Source organism: Cryptomeria japonica, chromosome 9 (assembly GCF_030272615.1).
Source record: "Cryptomeria japonica chromosome 9, Sugi_1.0, whole genome shotgun sequence".
NCBI lineage: Eukaryota > Viridiplantae > Streptophyta > Pinopsida > Cupressales > Cupressaceae > Cryptomeria > Cryptomeria japonica.
The window spans coordinates 214291417-214316355 of record NC_081413.1 but is presented as its reverse complement, the minus strand read 5'-3'; the positions used below and the strand labels follow the sequence as shown (position 1 = coordinate 214316355).

Genomic DNA, 24939 nt, shown 5'->3' with positions numbered 1-24939 from the left:
TTTTTGTACATGTAGCATTCATGCATGCACATGATAGCACGAAGGAGGATAGATAGATACTAATAGATTATCACTTCTACATTAGCAATGATCTTAGTCATTCAACAAATTTTGTACAAGGATGCTTTCAACTCTACTATGACAATTTAAGGGAAATAAATGTCAGAGACAACCAACACGTCAAATGGTCAGATAATTGCACATCATAAATTAAGAATGCAAGGATGTTCTATTGATTGAGTAGGATGCATGTGATGAGAGGCGTACAACATTTTTGGAATTTCACTGAGCTTGGACATGGAAAGCGAGAACAGGATGGTGCAAGAGCATGTGTATAAAGAGCCCATGCTAGAGAACAATTGAAGTACGAAGGTGGTGCTGAGTTGACAGATGCAAAAACAATTTGTGCAATGGTGTAACTTGACGATGGGACCAAGTAATGAAGGTAAATGTACTATTTCTAGATATTATTGGTTGATACATGAATTTGAAGTTGCAAACTATTTAGATTGTTGTACACTTACAAGATCAAGTGACTTGCACTCATTTAGAAGTTCAAATGCAAGCTCACCAATTCTTTATATGAGAGAGATTGCATGTTTTTTCTCTCTCTCTCTCTCTCTGTGTATAGATTTTTTGTGGGAAGAATGTGAATCGCAAGAGTGGGATGACGAATGGTCTTGTAGACCTTTTAGTTCCCATCAACACATATCAAGTTCCCAAAGTACTACAGTTGAACTAGATTGAAGTTTCAGTAGAATTTGACAATGTATTTGACCTAGTGTAACCAGGTATTATGATTTATTACTTAGTTCAAATAAAAAATTTAAATCATTTTATTACATTTTACATTGTTTTTGGCATTAATTTAATATTCAATAAAATGTAGGTCATGTATTCACGGTTATTGCCGATGAAAACAATGAAGATGAAACAAATTACTTTTTGTGTCGTTATATTGAGGTAAAAAAATTGACAACCATATTCATTGACGGAGAGGGTATTGAGTACCCAATAGGGTTTGTTGTTGTCATCGGAACATTGATTAGAAGGTACCCTATCAAGAAATTTGATGTTTGGTTGTTCAAGGACTTCGACACACACATGCATATTCTTCATTACTCTAACCTTGTTGTTGCAACAAATATCTGGTTGATTAAATATCATGGTAGACTGCTAAATAAGAATTTATGAATTTTTTGAATCTAACAATGAGGCAATACTTGACACAATAAGTGTTAGAGTTGATCCACAAGATTCACTAGATTGAATTTGGACCAACTGTAAGTATTCAATGTGTTGGAGCATTACGATGAAGATTGATTCTACAAAAGGGTAGAATGATTTTGGAAATTTTATATATATCCTTGGTTGATTGACATATCATCTATTCATTGTCCTAATCATTGCAAATTCAATCTTTTTTGTAAATATAAATGACCATGAGCTAATTTGTACTTATTTAGAGGCCAAATTTTGAATATATAAATGGCCATGAGTTGCTTTGTACCTATTTAGAGGCCGAAATTTGTATATAAACAACCATGAGCTGATTTGTACCTATTTAGAGGCCAAATTTTGTATATAAACAACCATGATCTAATTTGTACCTATTTAGAGGCCAAATTTTGTATATATAAACCACCAATTGATTATAAATGCGTAAATAATTTTTTGTGATATTTTTTTTTTGATTGGTGAAAATATTATTTATTTTATTAATATAATAAAGAACTTTTACAATAAATAATATCAAAATTATTTTTCTATAATTAGAAGAAATAAAATTAGATCTCATGGTTTTAAGACAACCAAATTCTTAAGCTAATTAATATAAGGCTTTGTTGAAATTTGCTTTCAAGTATGAGAAGAAGAATGCTTTAAGATTTTTTTTTTATCTTCTCTACAAATAAATTACACAATTATTAATTAAACAATGATATTAAAGATTAGTTTTCAATCTATGAGCTGCACTATAAAACACATGTGCACAACCAAATTGTATTTAAAAAATTGTATAAAAAATTAGAAAGAAAAAATAAACTAAAAGAAATCATAATATAATATGATTATCCAATGTAAATTTCTAATGCTCATGTAAGAACTAATAAACAAAATCTTTTTTCATAAAATGAATCTTCAAAAGACTCAATCACTCTTGGAAAATTCCCTCCATAATTAAACCTGCATTCATAAGCTAGAATAGAGATGCACGAAGACCGTTTCAGAGTTATAAAACATCACCCCCTTGCCGGACCGCCGATTACTTAAAATGCCCTGTCCAACATATATAAAATTGAAATGTAACCGTTGAAACACCGAAAATAAAACCTAGAGAAAAAAAAAACTGTTGCATTTTACCAGATTAAGGACATAACCCCAACCGACATTCGAGATCAGGCTGGTAGAATTTGCAAATATCATTGTGAATTTGATTAAAAATAGGGTGGATTGAAAATTCCGCAGTAAAAGGCGGCGGTGGTGGCGGCAGTGGCGATTGCGATGGGCATGAAAGGTAGGTGGGCTTTCGCAATAATATTCATTTTGTTGGGACTTGTGTCAGAATGCCAGAGCCAGGATGCACAACTTCTTTCTAAATCACAAATTGAAGATTGTTCGAAGACCGGGCTTGAAGATTTGGATTGCACTTCCAAGCTCGTACTGGAGATTGTAGTTCCAAGCGGAACGGTACTTTTCCTGTTCTTTCAGTTTTCACTCCATTTCTCTGTCTCATCTTTGAAGATAATAGTAATTAATTTTTTTTTTGGAAGGTTTTTCCTTGCAAATAGGGTAAAAGATAAAATAGCCACCCATATACCAATAATCACTATGTTCTTGTCTAAGGAACTTTCTAATTATTATCTTCAAAAATAGCCAATACACATTGTATATCTAATAATTAAAATGTGAATATTTAATTGGAGGAGTCGTGCATCTTGTAACCATAATAGCATTAATTAGAGGAATATGTATTAGATCCACTGTGCCATGTATTGAAGCATTTGTGAATAGGTATCGGACAAAATGACCACTTTTTGACCTTTGTTCACATAATGAATCCTTCTGCATTTGTCAAAACTACTTAGAAGCTGAAACAATAGCTTTAATCACTAAGCATAGGCCATAGTGTTAGGAGGAGCATTGTGATGAGGAACCACCCAAGGGGATGGCTTTTCAGAAGGTGGATGAGTGTTCTCGCATCCCTCTTGAAGATTTTGAATTGCAATTGGCATCAACACTTACCAACCTGGTGGTGAAGATACACCATACGTGTCAACATCACCTTGCACGTTCCTCAAAGCTTTCCCTTGTGTTGATTGAGAAGGGTGTGGTAAGAAACAACTCCAACCATGTGAGTGGTTATGTTGTCAAGGAACTAGTAGTAGTCTTTTGTGAATGTTACCATTAGGTTGAACTTTTCTTATGGCACATAGAGCACTCCCCTAATGCTTGGGGACATAGTTTGAAAATATGGCAGCCCAATATATCGATTTCAATTCGAGACTCTGCAAGGAAAAAAAGTGAAAACATAATTACACACAAAAAGAGAAGTTAATGTATTTGAAGAACACATAAGTCTATTCTAATTGTCAAATTTTCATAATTCAAGTATGTCACATGACAATAAAATGCTTAGAATTTGAAACTTTAAAATTTCGAAGTCAAATGATACATTGTATTACAATGTGTTAAAATTAGTCTCAGTTGTAATTCTAAACAAAATCGTAATTTGTTTATTAGCGCCCAGAGATTCGATTTTATTATACTTGCGATTTAATTGAACTAACATATTAGTTTGCTATTGTGATGTTTGGTTTAAGTAATCCCGCCGGTGTAGAAGGATCGTGGCTCCACACAGGGGTCACGACCCTCTATGGAACCACGTGGTTCCACATAGGATCGCGACCCCCTGTGGAGGCACGATCCAATGAAGACAAGTGATATATATCCGCCACCCTTTGTTGAATAAAATCAATAAGTACGATACATGCTGTGAATGGTAGAAGATATAATTGCTTGGTCTTCGTATCTGCAGAGGCAAACTGATAAGACATAAAAATCAGTTTTATATTTCTTTAAATCAAATGCTAACAGTATAAATTCATTGTCTCAGAATTCTGATTGTTCTAAAAGTCATCACAGTCTATTTACATTTATATGGTATCAGAGCCAGGTCCAGGCTAGGAGCCCCAAGCACACGAGAGGTGTGGCTTAAGGGGGGGTGTTGGTGTTGGAAATAAGCCACATCCGGACCGACGATGGACTGGTCCGAGAAGGGCCAGTAGCTCATTGGTAGAGCACTCCAACAGCGTATGGAAGGTCCTAGGTTTGAGTCCTAGCTGGTCCATGTCTCAACACAATGAAATTATAAATAGTTATTGTATAAATACTATAATTGTTTACATTTGGAAAAAAAGCTAAATATAATCTACATCCCCCTCTTCTCTCTCCTAGTGTAACTTCAATTTTTGAGCCTCGATCCCTTGATAAATCTCAATGGGTTCCCTCAATTGTCTTGCCTCTATATTGATGTAGATCAAGGATGGGGGCTCTTTTATAACCAACCATCCAAACAACAAATTCCACACATAGAAACAACAAATTGAGACTTCCATGAAGGGTATTATGTCCAATTAGCTTTTCAAAATATGATAACAACTTATACTACAGCAACAAGAGGTGCAAAACACCATTCAAATCAGAAAATAACGGTATCCAACTTCCTTCAAAATATCACTCACACAATCTACACTCTTTGCAGCTACACTAGATGAAAGAAAACAATGCAACTTCATATTCATTAAATGAACATTTTCAAATCTGAAATTATAAAACAGCAAGGGTCTTAAGACCTCATCTTCAGCACCAAGGGATGTTTTACATCAGATATACACACATACATGTCTGGATTCAGACTGCAAGGCAAAACAATGCAACATCACTACTACTCACAGCTATGAAACTTCAAATCAACTAAACAACTTGATGTAAAATATGGTTTTCTTCAACTCTCAGCCTTCACACACCTACAAACACACTTCAAATCTGTTGTAAATTTCTATTCAATATTCCTCCATGGCTGCATGCTTTCATTATATGCTTCTCTTCATCTTCTTTCATCTTGCTAAGTCTTGAATGAGCTGTTTTTCATGAGTTTTTATCTCAAAATTGATTCCAGCAATTAAAAAATGATGCCAATCCATATTGGACGTGCCATTTGATGCTTCTAGACTATTCTACTAAAAACTCATATGGCCAAATTTTAAAATAAAATAAAATAAAATATTAATTTGCATTTACAACCATAATGCATGTTTGGTGCCTAGGTGGTCCCAAGATTCTCTATTTGATTTCCAAATGCTCCACTATTTCCAACATCCTATTTAAAATATTCATCCACACACACATGCATGCATGCATGAGTGGAATCTTAACCTTGAGTTGTCAGCACAAGAAAAGACAACATGCAAAGCATCTTCATTAAGTGTTCTTACATAACTTCCATTGACATAATCATAAATGATTTTCAAATTCAACATTTATACTCCACCAATTTCTAACACCCTGTACCATATTTTTGGAAATAAAATAATGAATTTGAATGATATTTCCCATGTGGTAACTGTAACTGAGCTCCTGATTATTGACAATAACATTAAAACTAATTATGGAACAGTAAAATTTATTAATTGGCCCTGCAAAACAACTTATTGAAATAAAACAAATATAAACATTAATATTTTGGTGATGCAAGATTGCCATACACGCTTAGATTCTCCTGCATCATATATACAACTATTGGATGCCGGAACTGGATCATATTTTAGTGCAAACCAGAACTGGATGCTTGAACCGGAACATTGTTGAACCCTTGGCTCAAAAGTCATAGAGGTGTTGTAACTGAAACCAGATATCAACATGATGATTGGTTGTTTCCTCAAAAATGTCTTCATTTTCTTCCAATGCATCCACCTCTACTATTGTTGCCCTCTCCAATTTAGCAATATCTTTATTGCTGATCATGATATCATTACGTTCTTCGACAATCCATTCAACAAAAGTATCAATGCTATCCAAGTCAATGGCATTATAAGGACCCCCCGCCTTTTTGGGTTGAAGGTGAAAGTTGTATGAGATGAAAACAAGGTCATTTAGGTAATTTTGAGTTAACTTTTTTCTTTTCTCCATGTGAATGCTTTTAATAGGTTTCAATTGCATTTACATTCAGAAGCACTAGAGGTCTAGGACAAAACATAGATAGTTATCCTCTAAAGATTTGGTGTGTCAATGTCATAATTCTCCTACCACACATCTGCAAATGAAACATTTAGAAAAATATAAGAATTAAGTAAAAAATTGAAACTTAATAAAACTTTCTAGTTTCTAATTTCCAATATTAAACTAAAAATTAAAGAATTATTTTTTAACTTGGTTGTTGGTTTCCACTTCAAATGGCTTGAGTTGAAGAAAAAAGCCTCCCCTTTGCATCCTTGTAGTTCTCCAATTCATAGAGAATTGTGTCTCTAATGTCATCCTCTTGTACCATCCCATTTATGCATGATACAATGCCTGCCATTACCTCCTCATTAGCCTTATATGTATCGAAAAATTAGAACTTTGGGTTTAGGTAGTATTTGAGCAAGGTGGTATTTTAACACATAGAGAATTGTGTCCTTTGAGTTTTCTACCTGTGTCCCCGTGTTGGGGATGTCTTGGGGATGGGGATGGCTTGGGGATGTTTCCTTAGGTTTGACACCCTAAACAATACATGCTTTGAGCAATATTTTGGGACTTCAATGAATGTTTATAGACTAACTAATCACTACAATGCATCCTATGTTTGATAACATGAAGGTTGTTGTGTTTTAAAGATTCAATAATGTATATGTCAAATATGTTAAATGATTTTATAATTTATATATATTTTTATCTAGCTGTTCCCTAATGTCCCCAAAAATGGCCTCAAAAGATCCCGTCCCTGAAACACGTCTTCACATCCCCATGTTCCGAAAACTTGGTGGAACATAGTGAAACCTCCTAACTCAAGTTAATTAGAAGTCATTTACCAAAGGTAACCATTATATTAATGCTGCAAACCTAAAGGAAATAAATAGTACTACAAAAAATATATTTCTTATAAGTTTGGGCAGATTTCCGAGTCTTAAAGCAATTTAATAAATTTAATTTTGATAGTAGTTATTCAATCAGCAAGTTAAAATCAGGAATAATCATTAAAAAATCAGAACGTTAATTATTAATGATGAATTGTGCAAGTTTATATTTTGTGTGCTAGCCTTAAAACTAAAGGAATTAAAGAGGGGACATTATGTTGCGAGTCATGTTGATTCTTGACAAGTCTTAAAACTATGGTCCAGGAGGTCATGTTGCTGGAATTCTAGTTCCACCTTCACCCACCCTTGTCCACTTGTGCCTAGATTTGAAAATAAGTACAGGTAAGCCGCATGATTTTTTGATTGAGAGAAGAATAATATAAAATTTCTGCATTGAAAGTAGTACAATTTCTAGCCATCTAGAGCCAAAAAATAAGTTAGAATTCCAAATTCTGGTAATGTGACTAAGCCATATGGTTGTATCATTTAAATTTTTTTCTAAATGATAGGAAGAGAAAAGACTTTGAATCTACTTTCAAATTTTTTGAAAAGGTTTGTCCATGTACCTTTCTCAAGATGACAAAAATTAAGTTTCTTTATAATATCAACATAGGGAAAAGATTTAGTAATTACTTTTTTTATAATATTAACATAAGGAAAAGATTTTTTAAATTCTTAACTATTGAAAAAGATATTTAGAATCTACCTTAGCTAATGATCATTGTAATATTTCTTTTAGTTCTACTAGATTCTGTCTTTGTGATAAAATCATAATCTATGGAAGCCTTCTTATCTTTTGTTTGAAAATTAAGTCACAATCTAGGATCACATATATTGAATGACTGATCTATCCTATATATAATTTGGTGATGGGTATGGCAAAATTTATGACAAATGGGTTAAGAAGGGGATTTGAAAACATGCTACCAAAATTGCAGACTACCAACAAATAAGTTTTCAATTAATTATGACACATCTCAATGGGAAGCCTTGAGGGCTGAAGAAGTGAGTCCAACATGGCCCACTATTATAGGCATAATAGTATTTGAATTATCGTCTATTAATACATATCCAGCTCTATTGTATACACGTTTCTATTTTTATTAGTCCTTGACAATCTAAACTAGATTATTTTTCGACACATTTATACATCTTTCTGTTTCTATAACTAATTCTAAGCAGTCTAAACTAGTTAACTTTTCTATGGACTGCTACCCAATAAAATGACTTAGTCCAGAGCCAAGTATTGTTTAAACATTTTCTTTCTAGGTTGTTTTCAATGCTTTTAAGCATGCTTTCAGCCAATTGTAAAATAACATAGTTCACAAGTAAATTTATTTTACATTTTCATTTAAACTTTGAAGAGTAAAATCTATTTGAGATTACAGCAAACAATTGTTATAAGATCTAATTTTCATGCTATTTTTATTATGATTAATTGAATTTCAAAGATTGTGTTTGTAATCTTCCAAAGTATGATGCTTTTGTAGAAAGGCAGTTCCAATACAATTGAAGTACCTATAGACAAGGCCCGGAATGTCTCAAGTGGAAGGATGCAAATTTTCAAAGATCCATACAAAATAGCTATTGAAAAAAGCTCGATAAATGTCATCTTTACACTATCATATGTAATGGTATGTGAGTGCATCTTTGACAATAACTTGGACTTGCTTGCATAGAATTTTCATACTTCCCCTTTTGATTAAATAGGATCTTTATAATCTTTTAATGTCAATTTCATGCATAGTTTTAGAATTATTTATTTGTAATGTCCCTTATTAGGTTTAACTCAATTTGCCCTAGAATATCTAAATGAGGTATGGATTATATTTGGAAATGTGATTTGCTGACTTTAATGTCTTGATTTAGAATTTGCAATCAGATTAGTTATCAAAAGAAACATATAATCCAACAAGTTACAAATAGAACTCTATTCATCATCCTAATAATTATAAGTACATGTGGGTTTCCTTTGAGGCTTTATTCCAATGACTCATCCATGCTATGAAGCCCACAAAAGATCATACAAGGTGCCTTGAGCCTATCCATCAAGTTCAGGGGCACAGAAGTACATTTGTCATTCGGCCTCCTAGGGTGCATGGAAGTATATCCGTCATTCGGCCTCCTAATTTAACAAGAATGGAGCACCCGACTACTTTCTTTCCTTATATGCCCACATATCCCCTCCATAACAGGATAACAGATTGGATGAAGCTTTAGAGGAATCATTATATCTATCCTATAGATAGAATTATAACAAGGACAACAATATAGGAACAAATATAATTGTAGCAACATAATATTCTTCAATAATGACTCAGCCAAGACATAATGCATTATATTTCATACCACACTATTTAGATATATATCTAGGCTGATGGTTAATATATTTATATCTGAATCTGAAGACTATTTTGGATCGAATGCTTATGATTGTACTTCTTCTATCCTCCTTGAATGCCTGGGTGTTGTTCTCTTATACCCTCTCATCGGATTTGGATGATTATGTCTTCTTCCAAAGTGGTGACAGGGATTAGAGGTGTCTCCTTGCCAATCGCATGTCCTCTCATAACTACCTCTTCTTCAATCATGATTAATTATTCTTAACTAGTCCATGATTCCGTGGTATAGGAGATTGCTGTTGCTAAGTGGGGGGAGGAGGTTCGATTTCTTTCTAACCATTGCTTGTTCTTATTATCCTTGGCTTGCTATGGTTAACCATGCTGCTGTTGATGTTCAAATTATTGCTGGAAATTGTGAAGTCTTACTTATTGTAAGACAATTTACAGCAAGTAAGGTGCTGTTAGATGTTTTGGTCTGTGTTATGGTGGGAATATGATAAGGTGTTATTGCGGATATCATTAATATCTATATTAATATGGCTGTTGTAACTTGTTTGTATCTTATACATAGTCTTATTTCTGTCATATTTTGGAAGGTGCAACTTACAACATTATTGAAGGGTTCATTGGAACTCAAGGTTTTGGTTATGAAGCTCTATGAAGTGTTTTAGATTGGGGGAATTGAGTGGCGCAACAAAAACACAGTTGTGAGTACATATGGCTGCCTTTGTTCTTGTGGGAGTTTATAAATACTTTTTATCAAGAAGAGGATCATCTTGAGAGTGAGTTGCATTCTTTGTCTAGGACTATTTGGGTTTTGAACGAGACTCTTTGGGATCTCATCATGGAAGTTTTAGAGGTTTGTGTTGTGGATCATACTCATGTGTTTGCCAAATTGTCTTTGAGGTTGCAAGTGTTGCATACAATTGTTGTGGGTAGTGGAGTTGTTGGCCTAAGTTGCTTCACTTGATAGGCATGGATCCAAAGTCTAGAAATCCTATATCATGATCCATAGCTTGTTGATCATCTGATTCTACAACTAATTGAGGAAAAGCAATTCTATGATGGGTGGATTATCATGTCTTTTTTTTCAAAAATAGTGCCAAGGAGAAACCTCCAGCTTACCTCCATTTCACTTAGGCTAAAGAGAAAAGAAGGGAAATCGTTTGAATATTTTTTTTAAGAGGGGTAAATGCTTTGATCTGGAGCTATGAACTGGTGAGATCACATATGGGGATCTCATCCTCACTTAAACATTAAAAAATAGCACCCCAATGGGGTTTGAACCTTGATGGCAAGAACAACAATACCACAACTTAACCATCACATCATGCCAATGTTGGCAATCATTTTTAATAATATAATAAGTTGCTCCTGGTAATTTTATATTTAAGGGGAAACTTATTATAATAGTAATATTTTATTTAATTAATAGTGTTTTTAATCACTTAATTATAAAAAAGTATTTTTAAGTACTTTGGGGGGAAATCATTAATCCTGGCCTTGATTTGGAAAGGTTTAAAAAGAGGGCACCTAGCTTCTTTGGTATCTAGCATTTGATTTCCGGATTCTTCATTCCATTCATTCTACTCATCCAAGGATGAAAACCCTTGTCTATTTTTAGAAATGAGGATGAAAACATTCTTGAATTCCATTTTGGAGGTTTGGTGAAGGATATCAGCAAGTAAATCATAGATCGAGATCACTCACCATTTGCCCCACGCTTGGAAAGGCCATCATATCTGTTTATTTATAGATTTTCAGGATTTGTTTCTGTTTGAAGACATTATTTTCTTGATTTTAGGCTGTCATACCTTTCCTAGAGAGGCGGATCAATATTTTATTTAGAGTGATCAACATTTACAACATTATTGGCCATTTTGGGGGGCAATTTGCATTATTATGAAGGGAAAATTATATTGGAGGGCAACAATCAGCATTCTATATCATTTTCAGCCTCTTATTGTGGGTGATCTGCCCTAGGGATGAAGTCAATAGTGATGACAATCCCATAGGATTGGGTCACTTGTAGGTGATGACCTATTTTCATAGTTACATGGTGTAACAATACACCTATAGATCTTGAACTTGTTAATGAACTGATGCAAAGGAATATTCTCTCTTTAAATATGAACAAGCATAAATCAGAAAACTCACAAATGACATCAGATCTAGAATATGCAAACATAACAAAGATTTCTTGATTGAAAGCAAAATCTGACTTCTATTATAGATCCGAGCCTATTGGTTTCACTTTCAAGTTTCAACACAAGAAAATCTGATTACAATGTCTCATAACCTGCAAGAAGAAACTACCACAGCATATAGCCTTCAAATCTGATTTCTCTTCATTTCCCTTCTTCTTTCCCTTCAAACCCTTGCAAACTCTCAGTCTGGAAATGAAAGAACAGAAGTTGTAGTTAAACTCCACTTGAGTTACCTTGAGCTGTGTTTTTTTGGTAACCTCCCAAAAGGCTACACCAAAACCAAGAGGGAAGCATATTTTCAATTGTGATGTCCCCATTTAAACGATCAAAACATGATAACATAATAAATAATAATACAATAAAATATATATATATATATATATATATATATATATATATATATATATATATATATATATATATATATATATATATATATATATATATATATATATATATATATATATATATATATATATATGAATAACCATTTATCTCTATAATAATAAACTATTAAATACCATTTATCTCTTTAAAAATAAATTATTAAATACCATTTATCTCTCTAATAACCAGTTATTAAATAAAATATTAACTTGCAGTCAATATCAACTACTATTAAATAAAAACATAATGGTAGACCAAATCTGATACATGTCAGATTCGTCTGCCTTTGTATACTTGTATAAAAGAAACCATAGCTAATACATACGTTAAAACAAACAATATATATAGAGTCAAGAAGCTTTCCCAATATCGATGGAGGCAACAACCAAACCGATCAACACTAATATCCACTCTTCCTTATTGCTGGATAAGAGAATAAAGAGAATATCAACCTGGAGGAATTAGTTAAGCCAAATCAGCATGCATGTTACCCAGTCTATTTATCGCTGGCTGACGACCCAATTTAGTATTAAGGAATCTATAATCAATAGCTTAACACCTCAACAAATCATTATTGATTAATAACTTAAACTCACACAAAGGATGCGATTAATATTCATGAAGAGCCACGATTAAGGAAAGGATATGACTATTCCAGATCAAGAGATACGGCCAATCAGAATTAAAAGATATTTAATAAGGATCATACAATCATCTCAAGGGAGGACGACACCATTAAGACAAGAATCCACTCAAAAGGAAAAGGATTGAAGTCTGGGTTAGCAAAGAATCGAGCAATTCAAATCAGAAAACCTATCAAGTGATCCGTTGAAAAGAAGAGCGATCCAGATCAGAACAGCAATCACCCCTCTTATCTTAAGATGATTATAAAGTTCATATTTAAATAATAGCATACAGTGATAATAATTGCTATCCATTGATAGCTATCACTATTTGAAGTTAAAGTTACAGGAATAATTCACCAAGTCAATATCATAACCATTACTTATTTACATCCACACTTTATCTCAGTAGGACATCTGCATATCTATAAGTTCGATATCTGCCTATGTTGCAAACTGATATCGACTACATCGTGGTGAAGATAGATTATTCCACATAGACGTTACTGCGGATCAAAAATAATATCCATTTTATGTCAGAATTATGGCTGGGTAATTTACGCCCTTTAAAATTATCACCACTGATCCTTAAAATTGAAAGAAGTCTCACTGCAATTTGGGAATTTAGGCCAAAAATCTTAGGAGCCCAAACAAGGGACATTACATCAATTTAGAAATTGCATTTAATGTCATTAGATGCCTTGTCGACTCCACCTCCAAATCTGCCAATAATATCAGTCCACTATGCCTTCAACTCCACTCAACAAGACCTTGAATTAGAAACTGCTTCATAACTCATTCCTGGGTGCCCAATTTTGAATATTTAACATTTAGGAAAGTAAATTTGGGTCAAGGTAAGTTGTAACTCCCATTTCCCATGCCCATACAAGAATATGCCAAGTACGAGGAAGAATATGCCACATTCAAATTTGAATCTCCTACCTAAACTTGCCTATTAAACTATGGCCAATAATATTTACTGAATACTGGCCTTTTATTACAAAATTATTGATCCTACAACAATATTCAATAAAAACCCTAGAAAAATTAAATTAAAATATTTTTGGTGATGTAGGATTGCCCTTACACAATGGATGCTTCTGCATCATGAACATAAACCAATGCCTTGTGCAAACCATTCCAAATTTTGTCCTTCACATAGAGATTGGGTAAGGAGAGGGAAGGGATGCCATGATAATCATCAATGTTTCTTTTGACATTGATAATTTATCAATCCATTCTCTTAGGGTTCTATCTAAAACCTTTGAGTTCAATTGAGTTGAGAAATCTGCTTGAAGTGTTCCCTTATTCCTTTTACTAGAATCTTGTACCTCCTCCATACCCAACATTGCTTTATCATATCATGAACTCTCGCATAGAGCAATCAAAGGTAGCTTTGAGACAATGGTTTGACATAGGGCCATGATTATAGAGATTATGAGGACCCTTCTTTTGCCGTCACGCCATTCATGACCAACGAAAATCCAACTCCAAGGAAAGAAAATCACACCAAGCTCAACACTTGCACCAACAGACACAATCAAAATTGCTATCCATGATGAGAAAGCAATCTAAATGTAACAAAATTTCGTAGATGTTTCTAGCTACCCTACTCATATAAATGAGTATAGGGACAACATTTATCATTTTATTATTAAAGAGAAGCTATCATAATATAGCACATTGAAGTAGAAGTAAATATCCATCCACTTTGTTAATTATTTTCACAAAATAAATATAAAAATCTAGTCCATGATACTTTTCTTACCTCATGGCACACATGATTTTATCCTCAATAATACTTTCTAGTTGTCCCAACTATTTGGTTGATCTATCAGCAAGTTGGTCATAGGCTCATAAATAATCCAGTGATTTTCTAAACCTTATTCCCTTGTTTTAGCACATGGACAAAAGAGATATTACCAAAGTCCTTACCAAGTTGGCAAGCCTTAGCATGCTTGTTGAGCTATCGCTCATATGGACCAGCTAGGACTCGAACCTAGGACCTCCCATTTGCTATTGGAGTGCTCTACCAATTGAGCTATCAACCCCTCTTTGGCCAGCCCATTGTTGGTCTGGGTGTGTGTAATGTCCCCTTTTCTGCTCTAGTTTGTTTTGAGGTCTGTTGGCCAATCTCGAGACCCGTTGGTCAGTTAGAGGCAAAATTAGGGTTTCCTATTTTCTAGGAGGATGTTTTGGCAATTCTGGTGGCTTGCATGTTGGAGTTTTACGGTTTTGATTCTAGATTCCTTCTGGGTTTTCAGAAAGCTTCACAATGATGGCACATGCATAGCAATCACTGGAGTTTGGTAAACTTACTATTTTTAGTAAGTGGGGGCAAGGACAACTTACCTTTTTGGGTTTTTTTCTGGGTTTTCAGAGGGCCTCTTGATGGTGTGACATGCAAACGAATCTGAAGACTTTTCCGGACTTACTATTTTTAGTAAGTTGTGACGGCTGCTCAATATGTGGTTAAATTGCATTTGGACACACTTGTTATTTTTAGTAGTATGCTATTTTTAGTAAGTGACAGTTGCTTCCCGGTTTGTGCCCTAACGGAGTTTGGAGACACTATTTTTAGAGTTTTGGGTTGAGCCAGTGCAACACATGCTATTTATGGCAGTCCAACTTGACATGATGATCCAGAGATTCAATTCTATTTTTGGTAGACAAATTGGATTCAGCTTCTTCAGCTCGATTATATGATCAAATGGACCTAGTCATTTATTAATTAAATGACTCAAGTTATTTCTTCTTTTTTGGGGCTTCCATCTTAAAAATATTTTATTAAAGATTTTAATCTTTGAAAATGTGTAAATAAGTGCTTATGTTGGGTGATTCCTTGTTGAGGAAAAATGTTTTATTAAGTGAAATATTAGCTAAAGCATAATGGACGCCCAAGGGAGAAATAAGTTAATTTTTCAATATATTTCACTTATTCATATTAGATGCCTAAGGAGGAATAAGTTGATTTTATAATATAATGCACTTTATCATCTTTGGACGCCACATTATGCTTTATTGATATTTTTATAAACTATATTTGCCTCTTAGTGAAGGTCGATTTGGGGTAAAGGAGAAATGAAATGTAAATTTCAAAATAATATGAAGTGAATGTGCATTTGGGTTTGGCATCCATTTGGAGGGAATGTGAATTTGAATTTGGAGACAGAAAAAGCTATAAATAATAGTGCTGGGCTCTTGTTTTGGTATCCATTTGCTATGATAAAGAAGTGCTGTCGAAATACTGTCAGACTCTTGCTTCGAGGGATGCATACCTCCTAGTGCCTTTAGTTTCATGCTTGAGATATAGCACCTAGCTGAACTTGTGACTGTTTCTCATCCAGAGGAGCAGATTGAGCTCAACGAAGATGAGGATTTTTGTGGTTTTCTGATTTTGGAGTGCTGAGAGTGTGTCAGGTTGCTGGTTTGGTGTGGCTGTAGCATGTTTTCGTTCATAACTCTATGTTTGGGTGTCAGCTCATTTTGGGTAGTGGCTCATCCTCTTCCTATGCCCTAGGCGATTATTCTTGTAAGTTGGTAGACCTTAATTTTGTGTATTTCTTTTTATATTGCAAGTCGTACTTCTGCCCTAGCTGTACCATGCTAGGCTGTCTGGGAATGCGTGCAAGAATTCATTGGGGGGTGTTTGATGCAGTTTGTTGGGTCTAGCTTTATCACTTGTCTGATATCTTTCATTTGCAACTGTTTGGGGGTCATTCCATTGAGTGTGGGCAAAGTTGTGAGCATTTTAGTGAGTTCTTGGCTTGCTGGTTTGTTTTTTCCCAGCGTGTGGTTTGTATTTTCAGAGTTTGAAGTTGTTAGTGTGGAGTGCATTCTTGGTGTGGTTGGTCTATGTTGGTTTGGGAGTGAATATCTTATTATTTGCAACTGTTGGACTTGTTATCGGCACTTGATTTACCATTCTTATCCATTTTTGTAATGCTGGTTAGTAGTACCAACAACAAGTTTCTTGTTTACTCTTAGTCCCACTACATAAGTGGAAGAGGCTGTTGGTTTTTGTAACTAGGTAGAAAATAAAAGTTGAATTTGTTAGTTTTAATTAAGGTGAAAAGCGGATTCCAATTGCCTAAGGCAACATTGGAATCCGCCCTTAAGGGTTGGGCCCTTTTACCTTGAAAGGGTAACGTGTACGCTTTAGGGCTGAGCCCTTCTCACACGTCACTCTCCTATAGGGCCGACCCTATAACTCACGCCTCATAATATGCCTCTCACCTAGATGAAACGTGTTAAGGAAAAGGTAATTAATAAACTATATATTTATTGCAAGCCGACCTTGAGAGAAAGGTATATATATGTGTACTTCAAGATGAAGTAATTCAATTTATTATTACATACATCATCAGCAAATGCGATCTGCTTTGCTCCTAAATGCAATTTGCCCTTCTACACCTGGCAAATCTGCTCTTTGACGAACTCCAAGGATAGTTGGTTATAATGCTGCTTCAGCCTGTTGAAGTCATCTTCTGCTGATTAGGTTCTTGGTCATCTAACAGTTAGGGCATCATTCTTCATCACCTTGGCAACTTGCTGTTTGGACAGCAATTAGAGATAAGTGTTGTAATCAGAACATTATGCTCAATACATAATCAGATCCGAGGATCTTTCTTGCTGGGTTTTTCCTCCTAGGAGGTTTTCCCAGGGTACTTGTGTGTTGTGAGTTCATTCTTTTCATTTTCTCTACTTATGCTTAATTCTGGAAAATCCAAACACTTACAACAATCAACATTAATCTGAAAATTAAGATAGATTTCTATTTTTCTGAGTATTATATTAATCTGAAAGTCTAAAATCAACAAAGGCTGGCTTGGCCGCCTATCTTTGGCTAGTGATATCTCTTAATCTGAAAAATCCATATTGTGCATTGCAAAGCTGATTAGTAGTACTAACAACTATCTATTTTGGATTGATGCTTAGGACCCTCTGAATAAGTGGAAGAGGCTGACTTGCTGCCTTTCTTTTATTATTGTAACACTGTCCTCCCGTTGAATAAGTGGTTGAGTAGATTGCAATTCCATTTTCAGTCCTCCCACTGGATAAGTGGTAGAGTGATTGTTGTTATTTAGAGTTCTTTGTAGTCTTGTAATTGGTTGGTTGCACCGCCAAACTGTTGTAGAAGTTCTTTCACCCGCTGGATAAGCGGAAGGGGCTGGCTTGCTGCCCAGTATTGTACTTGCATTGTAATTTCCAGCAGATCATTGAGCTAACGATCCCCTTATCACTGTATGCTCTCACCTTCCCACATTGGGCTCTTGGTGATTAGAAAGTGGAAGGGTTACTTTCAGTAGTGTTTGATTATCATTATCTAAACCTAACGGGTGTTTGTAATTGGGAAAAATCCAAAAAAAATTAAGGGGTATATTTTAGTGTGGCTTATTTCCAACACCCCTGCTTAAATAATGGAAAGGGATGCTCTCCCTTCAAATCTGAACTAACATAAATTAGAAAACTCACAAATAAAATCAGATCTAGAATATGCAAACATAACAAAGATTTTTTAATTGAAAGAAAAATATGATTTCTACTACAAATCTGAGCCTATTGGCTTTAAATTCAACATAAGCAAATCTGATTACAATGTCTCATAACTTGCAAGAATAATACTACAACAGCAAATAGCCTTCAAATCTGATTACTCTTCATCTCTCTTCTTCCTCCCCTTCAAACCCCTGCCAAAAGCTAAATCTAGAAATGAAAGAATGAAAGTTGTTGCCAAACTCCACATTAGTTACCTTGAACCATGGTTTGGCAAGCTCCCAAAAGTTTATGCCAAAACCAAGAGGGAAGCACTTTCTCTCTTTAAAAATTGCATTTAATGTCATTAGAAGCCTTGTCAACTCCACATCCAATCTTGCAAGAATATTAGTCCACTATGTCATCAACTCCACTCAACAATACCCCAAAATAGAAAGTGTTCAATCAATCATTCTTGGGCACCAATTTTTGAATATTTAGCATTAAGGAAAGTATCTGAGTCGAGGAAAGTTGTAAATCCTATTTTGAAAAACCAAAATGGAATTATTCCAAATTTGAGGTTGAATATGCCAAATTCAGATTTGAATCTCCTACCCAAACTTGCCTATTAAACTATGGTAGCAATATTTACAAAACATTGGTTTTTTATTACAAATTTATTCATCCTAAAACATCATTTGACAAAACCTTTTCATAAAAATTAAATCAAAATATTTTTGGTGATGAAGGATTGCCCTTACACCATGGATGCTCCTGCATTAGACACCTATGGTAAGAAATTTTTTGTGAATATGGATTCACAAAATGGAGTTGAGTGGTACATCCACCCTTTTAGATTGCAAGCAATCTTCAGGAAATTCCATCTTTGAAATTTGGTACCTCTAAATGCTTCTTCTTTCTCCTCTTCCAACACGTAGTTGGAACAAGCATCTTCCCTTGACAACTCTGCTCTACACTCAACCTCCTGAATGTGGAATCAATTCCACCATAAACCGACCACAAGTTTATATCACGCTCTCCACTGATCTTGTGGGATTCAACCCACCATAGTCTAGCCACCACCACCAAATTGCATGTGCACTAAACTCTGCAGCACCATACAAATCCTCTGCATACCATACATCACTAGCAAATTCTAACTGAACCTTCTCATCTGAATTTACTAAATCATATAAGAAAGGTTTTACCTTCTCATTACTTTCTGCAATATCATTCTCAACCTAATCAAAGCATACATTAAAATCTGATTTTCCTCATTACTTTTTGTTGCATTTCTTTCTTCATTGTCACTTATCATATCATTCGAATACAAGTCAGATTTGGTTCTAACATCATCAAAATCTGATATTTCTCTTTTCCTTATTGTTGCAACATAATTTTTAGCATCCTCATATCCATCCATCCCATTCATATTGTTGACGTGTATTTTGTACACAATCATACACAGAATAAAATACCCAAGGGTACCTTATCCTCTCTTGAATAAAGTCTCTGATTGCTGAAGATGTCGCAAAAAAGGATCAATCAGGGTGACTCCAATGTTCTTTTATGTAGGGTCTCTACGTGTGGATAAGCACCGGTGGTCGTTGTGATTGCTGTTTCATCAAGGGGACTTACGTATCCGAATTGCAGGAACAAGATTTCCTAATACTAATGAATTCCAAAAAAGATCAAAAGGGTAGGGTTTGCAAGAGATAAACTCTAATCTAATCCTAAGAATGACTCAATGCGGGCAGGACTTGGTAAGATTCTACCAACTTCAATATTGCCATGAAATAACAACTCAACTGAAATTGATGCGATCTTCTAAGGTAATAAATGATCTTTCAATTCATCAAGGATCATGAATACTACCACAAAGGCACATATCCAAAGCTCAATGACAATTGAAGGTTTAAGTAATTCAAGTCTATCCAGTTGACCACACAAGGCGTTCCTACAATCAGTAAGAAGCTAGTGGTTTGGAATGTGAATCTCACCAAAGATCAAGCCCCAACACTTAGTCCTTCAAACTTAAATACTACTTTGACTGAGAATGATTCAAGAAAGTAAACAACCATGAAGATAACCACAAGAATTGCAATAAAACACCATAACTTCAATATTTTATTGATCTCAAAGCCATCATGAACAACAATTGTTTGGAATTCCTTCTTCAAAGCTCAATCTTGCTACAAAATAACTTGCTTCTTAAAAACTCTAAACTCTAACTATTTCTTATTGCTCTCTCTTAATTCTATATCTCTGTATCAAAATGAAAATGAATGAGGGTATAAATAGCATCCTCAATTACAATGAACGGTCCAGATCAAAAGAAGATCAATGGCCAAGATTATGACACCTAAACCCTAATTAGGGTTTATTACAAATAGTCCCCTTTTTATTGAACAATATTAAATGCATAGCCAAATATTAAATTTGGCACAAAAACCTAGGAGACATAGACCAATGATAATTAAGGTGCCACATCATCTATAACAACCTTTCTTCTAGAATCTTATTCCCTTTCCAATGCTCTTTTTTAGCATATGCAATGAATCTAGACACGATTCCTTCGATCTCAGCAATTGGAATCTCGGGAAGATTCCTCATTCGTTCCTTCAAGTGGATGACCTGATCGAAAGCCTTGAGAAGAGCAGTGTCCCATCTAGGTTCAAGTTTTTTGATTTTCTCAATCAAGAGCATGGTAGCAAACATCTGATCCCGTTGCTCATCTGTAATAACATTCTCATCTTTGCAAAAGATGACCTTGACTCTTTCTTCTAATTCTTGCAAATCCACATCTGTCTCAACTGCAATCCTCCTGCCAAGGATAGTACATAATACTTCAAACACTTTGTCCTGGATCGGATGGATAATCTCTTCAACTTGATTGCATTTGTTACTGATGTCCTCAAAAAGAACTTCCTTCATCTGGAGTAAAGTTGACCATTGGAGTAAACTATGAGGTCCTCCATCCATTATCTTTTCTTGCGCTAGGACCTTCCTTGATGTTTGTCTGATTACTTGCAGGACAGGAATGATAACATCCTTAGTATGAGCAAAAGCAGCTACAGTTATCACTAGGTTGTGGATAATCTCAAGAACCTGAATAGCCCAATGAATGGTCTGCATCATTCTTGTTGCAAATTCAATAGCAACTGTATGGGATTTGTCAATCCAAGAGCTCATAAGCTGAACCAAACTCCTGACTCTCTCTGCCTCACCAATTGATTCAAAAGGAAGTGCCTGCGCAGGAGATACTGCCGGATCCTGACGCCTCAAAGGCTGATTGAGATGGCTAAAGTAGCCTCTCCAAGCACTGACCTCTCGCTCAAGCTTTCTATTCTTTTCCATTTCTTCTCTAAGCTTGTCTTTAAGTGCCTCAAATGAATCAGTGGCATCATCCAACGTCTGCTCGGCTGTGAGTGGACCAAGCTCAAATGTCTCTACATCATACTCTTCTGCAAGGATTTCACCTTCATACTTGTCCACTGCTTGTGTAGCTATCTGTAATTTCCTGGATCCTGTCTCATCTCTGATCATCTTGGACATCTTAGTGGCTTTCCTCTTTTCTGTCACTTCCTGAGAATTTCCAACAAGGCTCTCTAAATCAATCACATTATCTTCGTCCTCGATCACAATCACCCTTGTTAGTCTCTCTTTTAACCAATTTGGAATGGCAGATCTTGTTTCTCTAACCTGTATCTCTGTAGGCAATGTTTCTTCTTCTCTGAGAGATGTCACTTTGTCATCGTTCTTATCTTCATGTAGCTCATTGACTTTGAGAGATCGGCTTGATGAATGTTGAGGTGCCTGTCCTTCTTCATGTTTATCGTTCTGTACCATTGATTCCATAGATTCCTCCATTTCAAGTGTCCTCTTCTCTTGTCGAGAAGATGTGCCGGATGAACGATCTCGGTTGGCCTCTGGCTTCTTCTTGGAGGATTCTCTTTTCTCAGGTCTCTCTTTTCTCTTTGAGCCTCTAGGATGAGGATTACCCTCACTTACGCTTCGAAGGTTGCCCTCACTTGCGTTTCTGGGATTAGGATTACCTTCACTTACACTTGCTCCTCCTTCTCCTGGCCTTTCCTCCAAAGTAAAAGTCATAGATATGCCCTGCTCTCTCAACTTTTGATGTTGCACATCAACCCATCTGCGAGTACAAGACAAAACTGGAGCCATCAAGGCATCTAGATCAAAAATTTCAGGTTCATTCCAATCTAGCCTCACTGCTTTGCTTTCTCGGTCATAAGATGATTGGAGATGTCTGCCACTGTCCTGAGCTTGGTCGGCCACTCTGTAAATTTTGCATTTCCTGATGAAGTCTAAAGGCAATCTGGAATGCATCTTTCTTTTCACTTCAAGATCATCTGAGAGATTCATCACAAAGTCCTCTACCTGAGGTTCATGTCTGTATTTCCTTCCGACTGTCTCCTCTATATACCCATAAGGATCAAAACTCTCTCTCAAGGCAAAGAATGAAAATGAATATAAAGCTAACTCCTTTTCTGCATCATCCATGGCTAGAGCATTAGGACATACCTCAATTGAATTTCCTAGTATGATAGGCACAGGAACTCCATTTCCATGCTTGTGTCTGAATGCCTTCGCATAAGCTGCCAACTGTCTAGTTACCTCAAGTAACACTATTCTGTCTGTCGGATATCTCGGCAACATGTAGGGAGGTGAAGGACATCCATGAACTCTAATATATGTAAACTTCTGAAATTGGATGAACCAAGCACCATACCTCTTTACAAGTTCTTGTGCATCTTGAGATAGCCGATTGTGAATCCCGCCTTGCAATGTCCTGGTGATGTTCATCGTGAAGGTATCATTGACTAACTTGTAGTCACTTCCTGGCGGATGATGCAAATGAACATAGGAATCACAAACTCTGACTTCCCCGGGCCCTCTTCCGATCACTCCTCTGTGAGGCAGTCCTGCATATTCAAAACTCCTGATCAAGGCATAGATGATGTATGAACTCATGTGGAAAGACTTGGTAGCCTTCAGTCTTCTTAACTGCATGTCCAAGCAATGGCTAATCATTCTAGCCCAATGAATTGTTCCTTTTCCTTGAACTATCACTTGGATGAAGTAGAACATCCACTTCTCAAAATAGAAGGCTTGAGGAGCCCCTGTAACTCGGTTGAGTAATGTTATCAAATCTTTGTACTCCTCCTGGAAGTCGATCCTATGTGGTGTGTTCGGAATCTTACTCAGGCGAGGACAACTCTTGAGTAACCAATTCTTGTTGATGATGCTCAAGCAAGTGTCTGGATCATCTTCGTACATGGACCTGGCTCCTTCTAAGCTTTTATAGATCATATCTTTATGCTCTGGCAAGTGAAGAGCTTCACTGATAGCCTCCTCTGAAAGATAAGCCAAAGTGTTTCCTTCCTTGGACACGATCGATCTGGACTGTGGATCATAATGGCGAGCACACTCGATCATCAACTCATGGCACTAGATTGCTGGAGGGAAGCCGGCTGCCTTGATAATGCCACTTTCAATTATTCTCCTTGCGACAGGTGATGGCTTGCCAATGTAAGGGACCTCTCGAAACTTCTTCACACTGAAGTTTCCCAGGTTGGTATCTCCAATGTTGCTCCACTTCGACACGATCTTGGTCTCCATTTCTTCATTCTTTTGATCTTCCTTCATGAGGGCTGGACTACTGGTAGATGCTCCTGCCTTCGGGGTCACCATCGTGACACCTACACAACATTTCATAATGAGTAACAAATTTTGCAATATAGAAATATAGATTAAAATTTAAATTTAGGAAACTTCATGATAAATCCTTGAATTATCATTTCCTAAATATAACGATGCAATTTTGGAATTCAAGATTCAAAATTCAAAATTCGAAATTGAGGCTAGGACGGTTCAAAAATTCAAAATTTGGACAAGGGAGATCTTGCCATACCTTTCTTGAGAACTAACTCTAAAAAGATGCAAAATTAGGAAATTCGCCTAGGCAAAATGAAGATTGGAGTCTTCAACGTGAGCTTCTCCTAGCAAATGCGCCTCCTTTATTAACTCCACCACCCTTGGGGCCTTCAACACCTTAAGGGAAAATTCGCTCCAACTCTAACCACAAACAAAGTTCGCACTCCTCCTTGGATGGAAATTTCGCTCTCTTTATTGCTTCTCCAAAATCGCATGTAACAATGATTGAATGATGGTTTAAAATGCTTCAAAGTACCCTTCTTATATAGGCGCTCACCTCCTTATTCTCACATAGGCCGACTTTTGGAAATAAGGCAAATAATAAACAAAATTTAAATAAAAAGGAGGCCGACTTTTGTAAAAATATAAAAAATATAACCCCAAGCGCTCTCCCTTTATTTAATTTAATAATTAATTGATTTAAATGCCTTTGTAATTAATAATTTCGATTTTTTAAAAGGCTAAATTAATTATTAAATGCCTTATGCGCTATTTTTGAATGCCAATTTAATTAAATATTTTCAAAGTTTTTATCGAAATTAGCACTTAATGTAATTCAAAAATTATTGGCGCCTAAACATGGGAGGAATTTGGGACATTAATCAATATCGCTCTGGTCCCTGGGAGAGGGACAGGAGCGCTCATGCATTTTGGATTGATTTTCACGTTCAAAGTCACTTCCTTTACGTCCAAAACGGGGTCTTCATTCGTAGCTTGGAGTTTGATCTATTCAATTTTTTGAATGAATGCCTTTTAAACCATTTTCGCCCTGGTCCCTTGGTGAGGGACAAGAGCGATTTTTGCTTTAACTCCTTGGCCTTGTTTTTTAAATCAT

General features: G+C 35.6%; 1 protein-coding gene across 1 annotated transcript in view; it reads left to right on the top strand.

The window, feature by feature from the left end:
• Positions 1 to 2187: 2187 nt before the first annotated feature.
• LOC131044535 (protein HAPLESS 2) overlaps positions 2188 to 24939 on the top strand; it is a 348241-nt gene continuing 325489 nt past the window's right edge. Inside the window, exons 1-2 of the mRNA XM_057977882.2 lie at positions 2188 to 2688; positions 8603 to 8746. Of these exons, the coding sequence (XP_057833865.2) occupies positions 2503 to 2688; positions 8603 to 8746 (330 nt within the window). The 5' untranslated portion in view covers positions 2188 to 2502. The remainder of the gene's footprint in view (positions 2689 to 8602; positions 8747 to 24939) is intronic.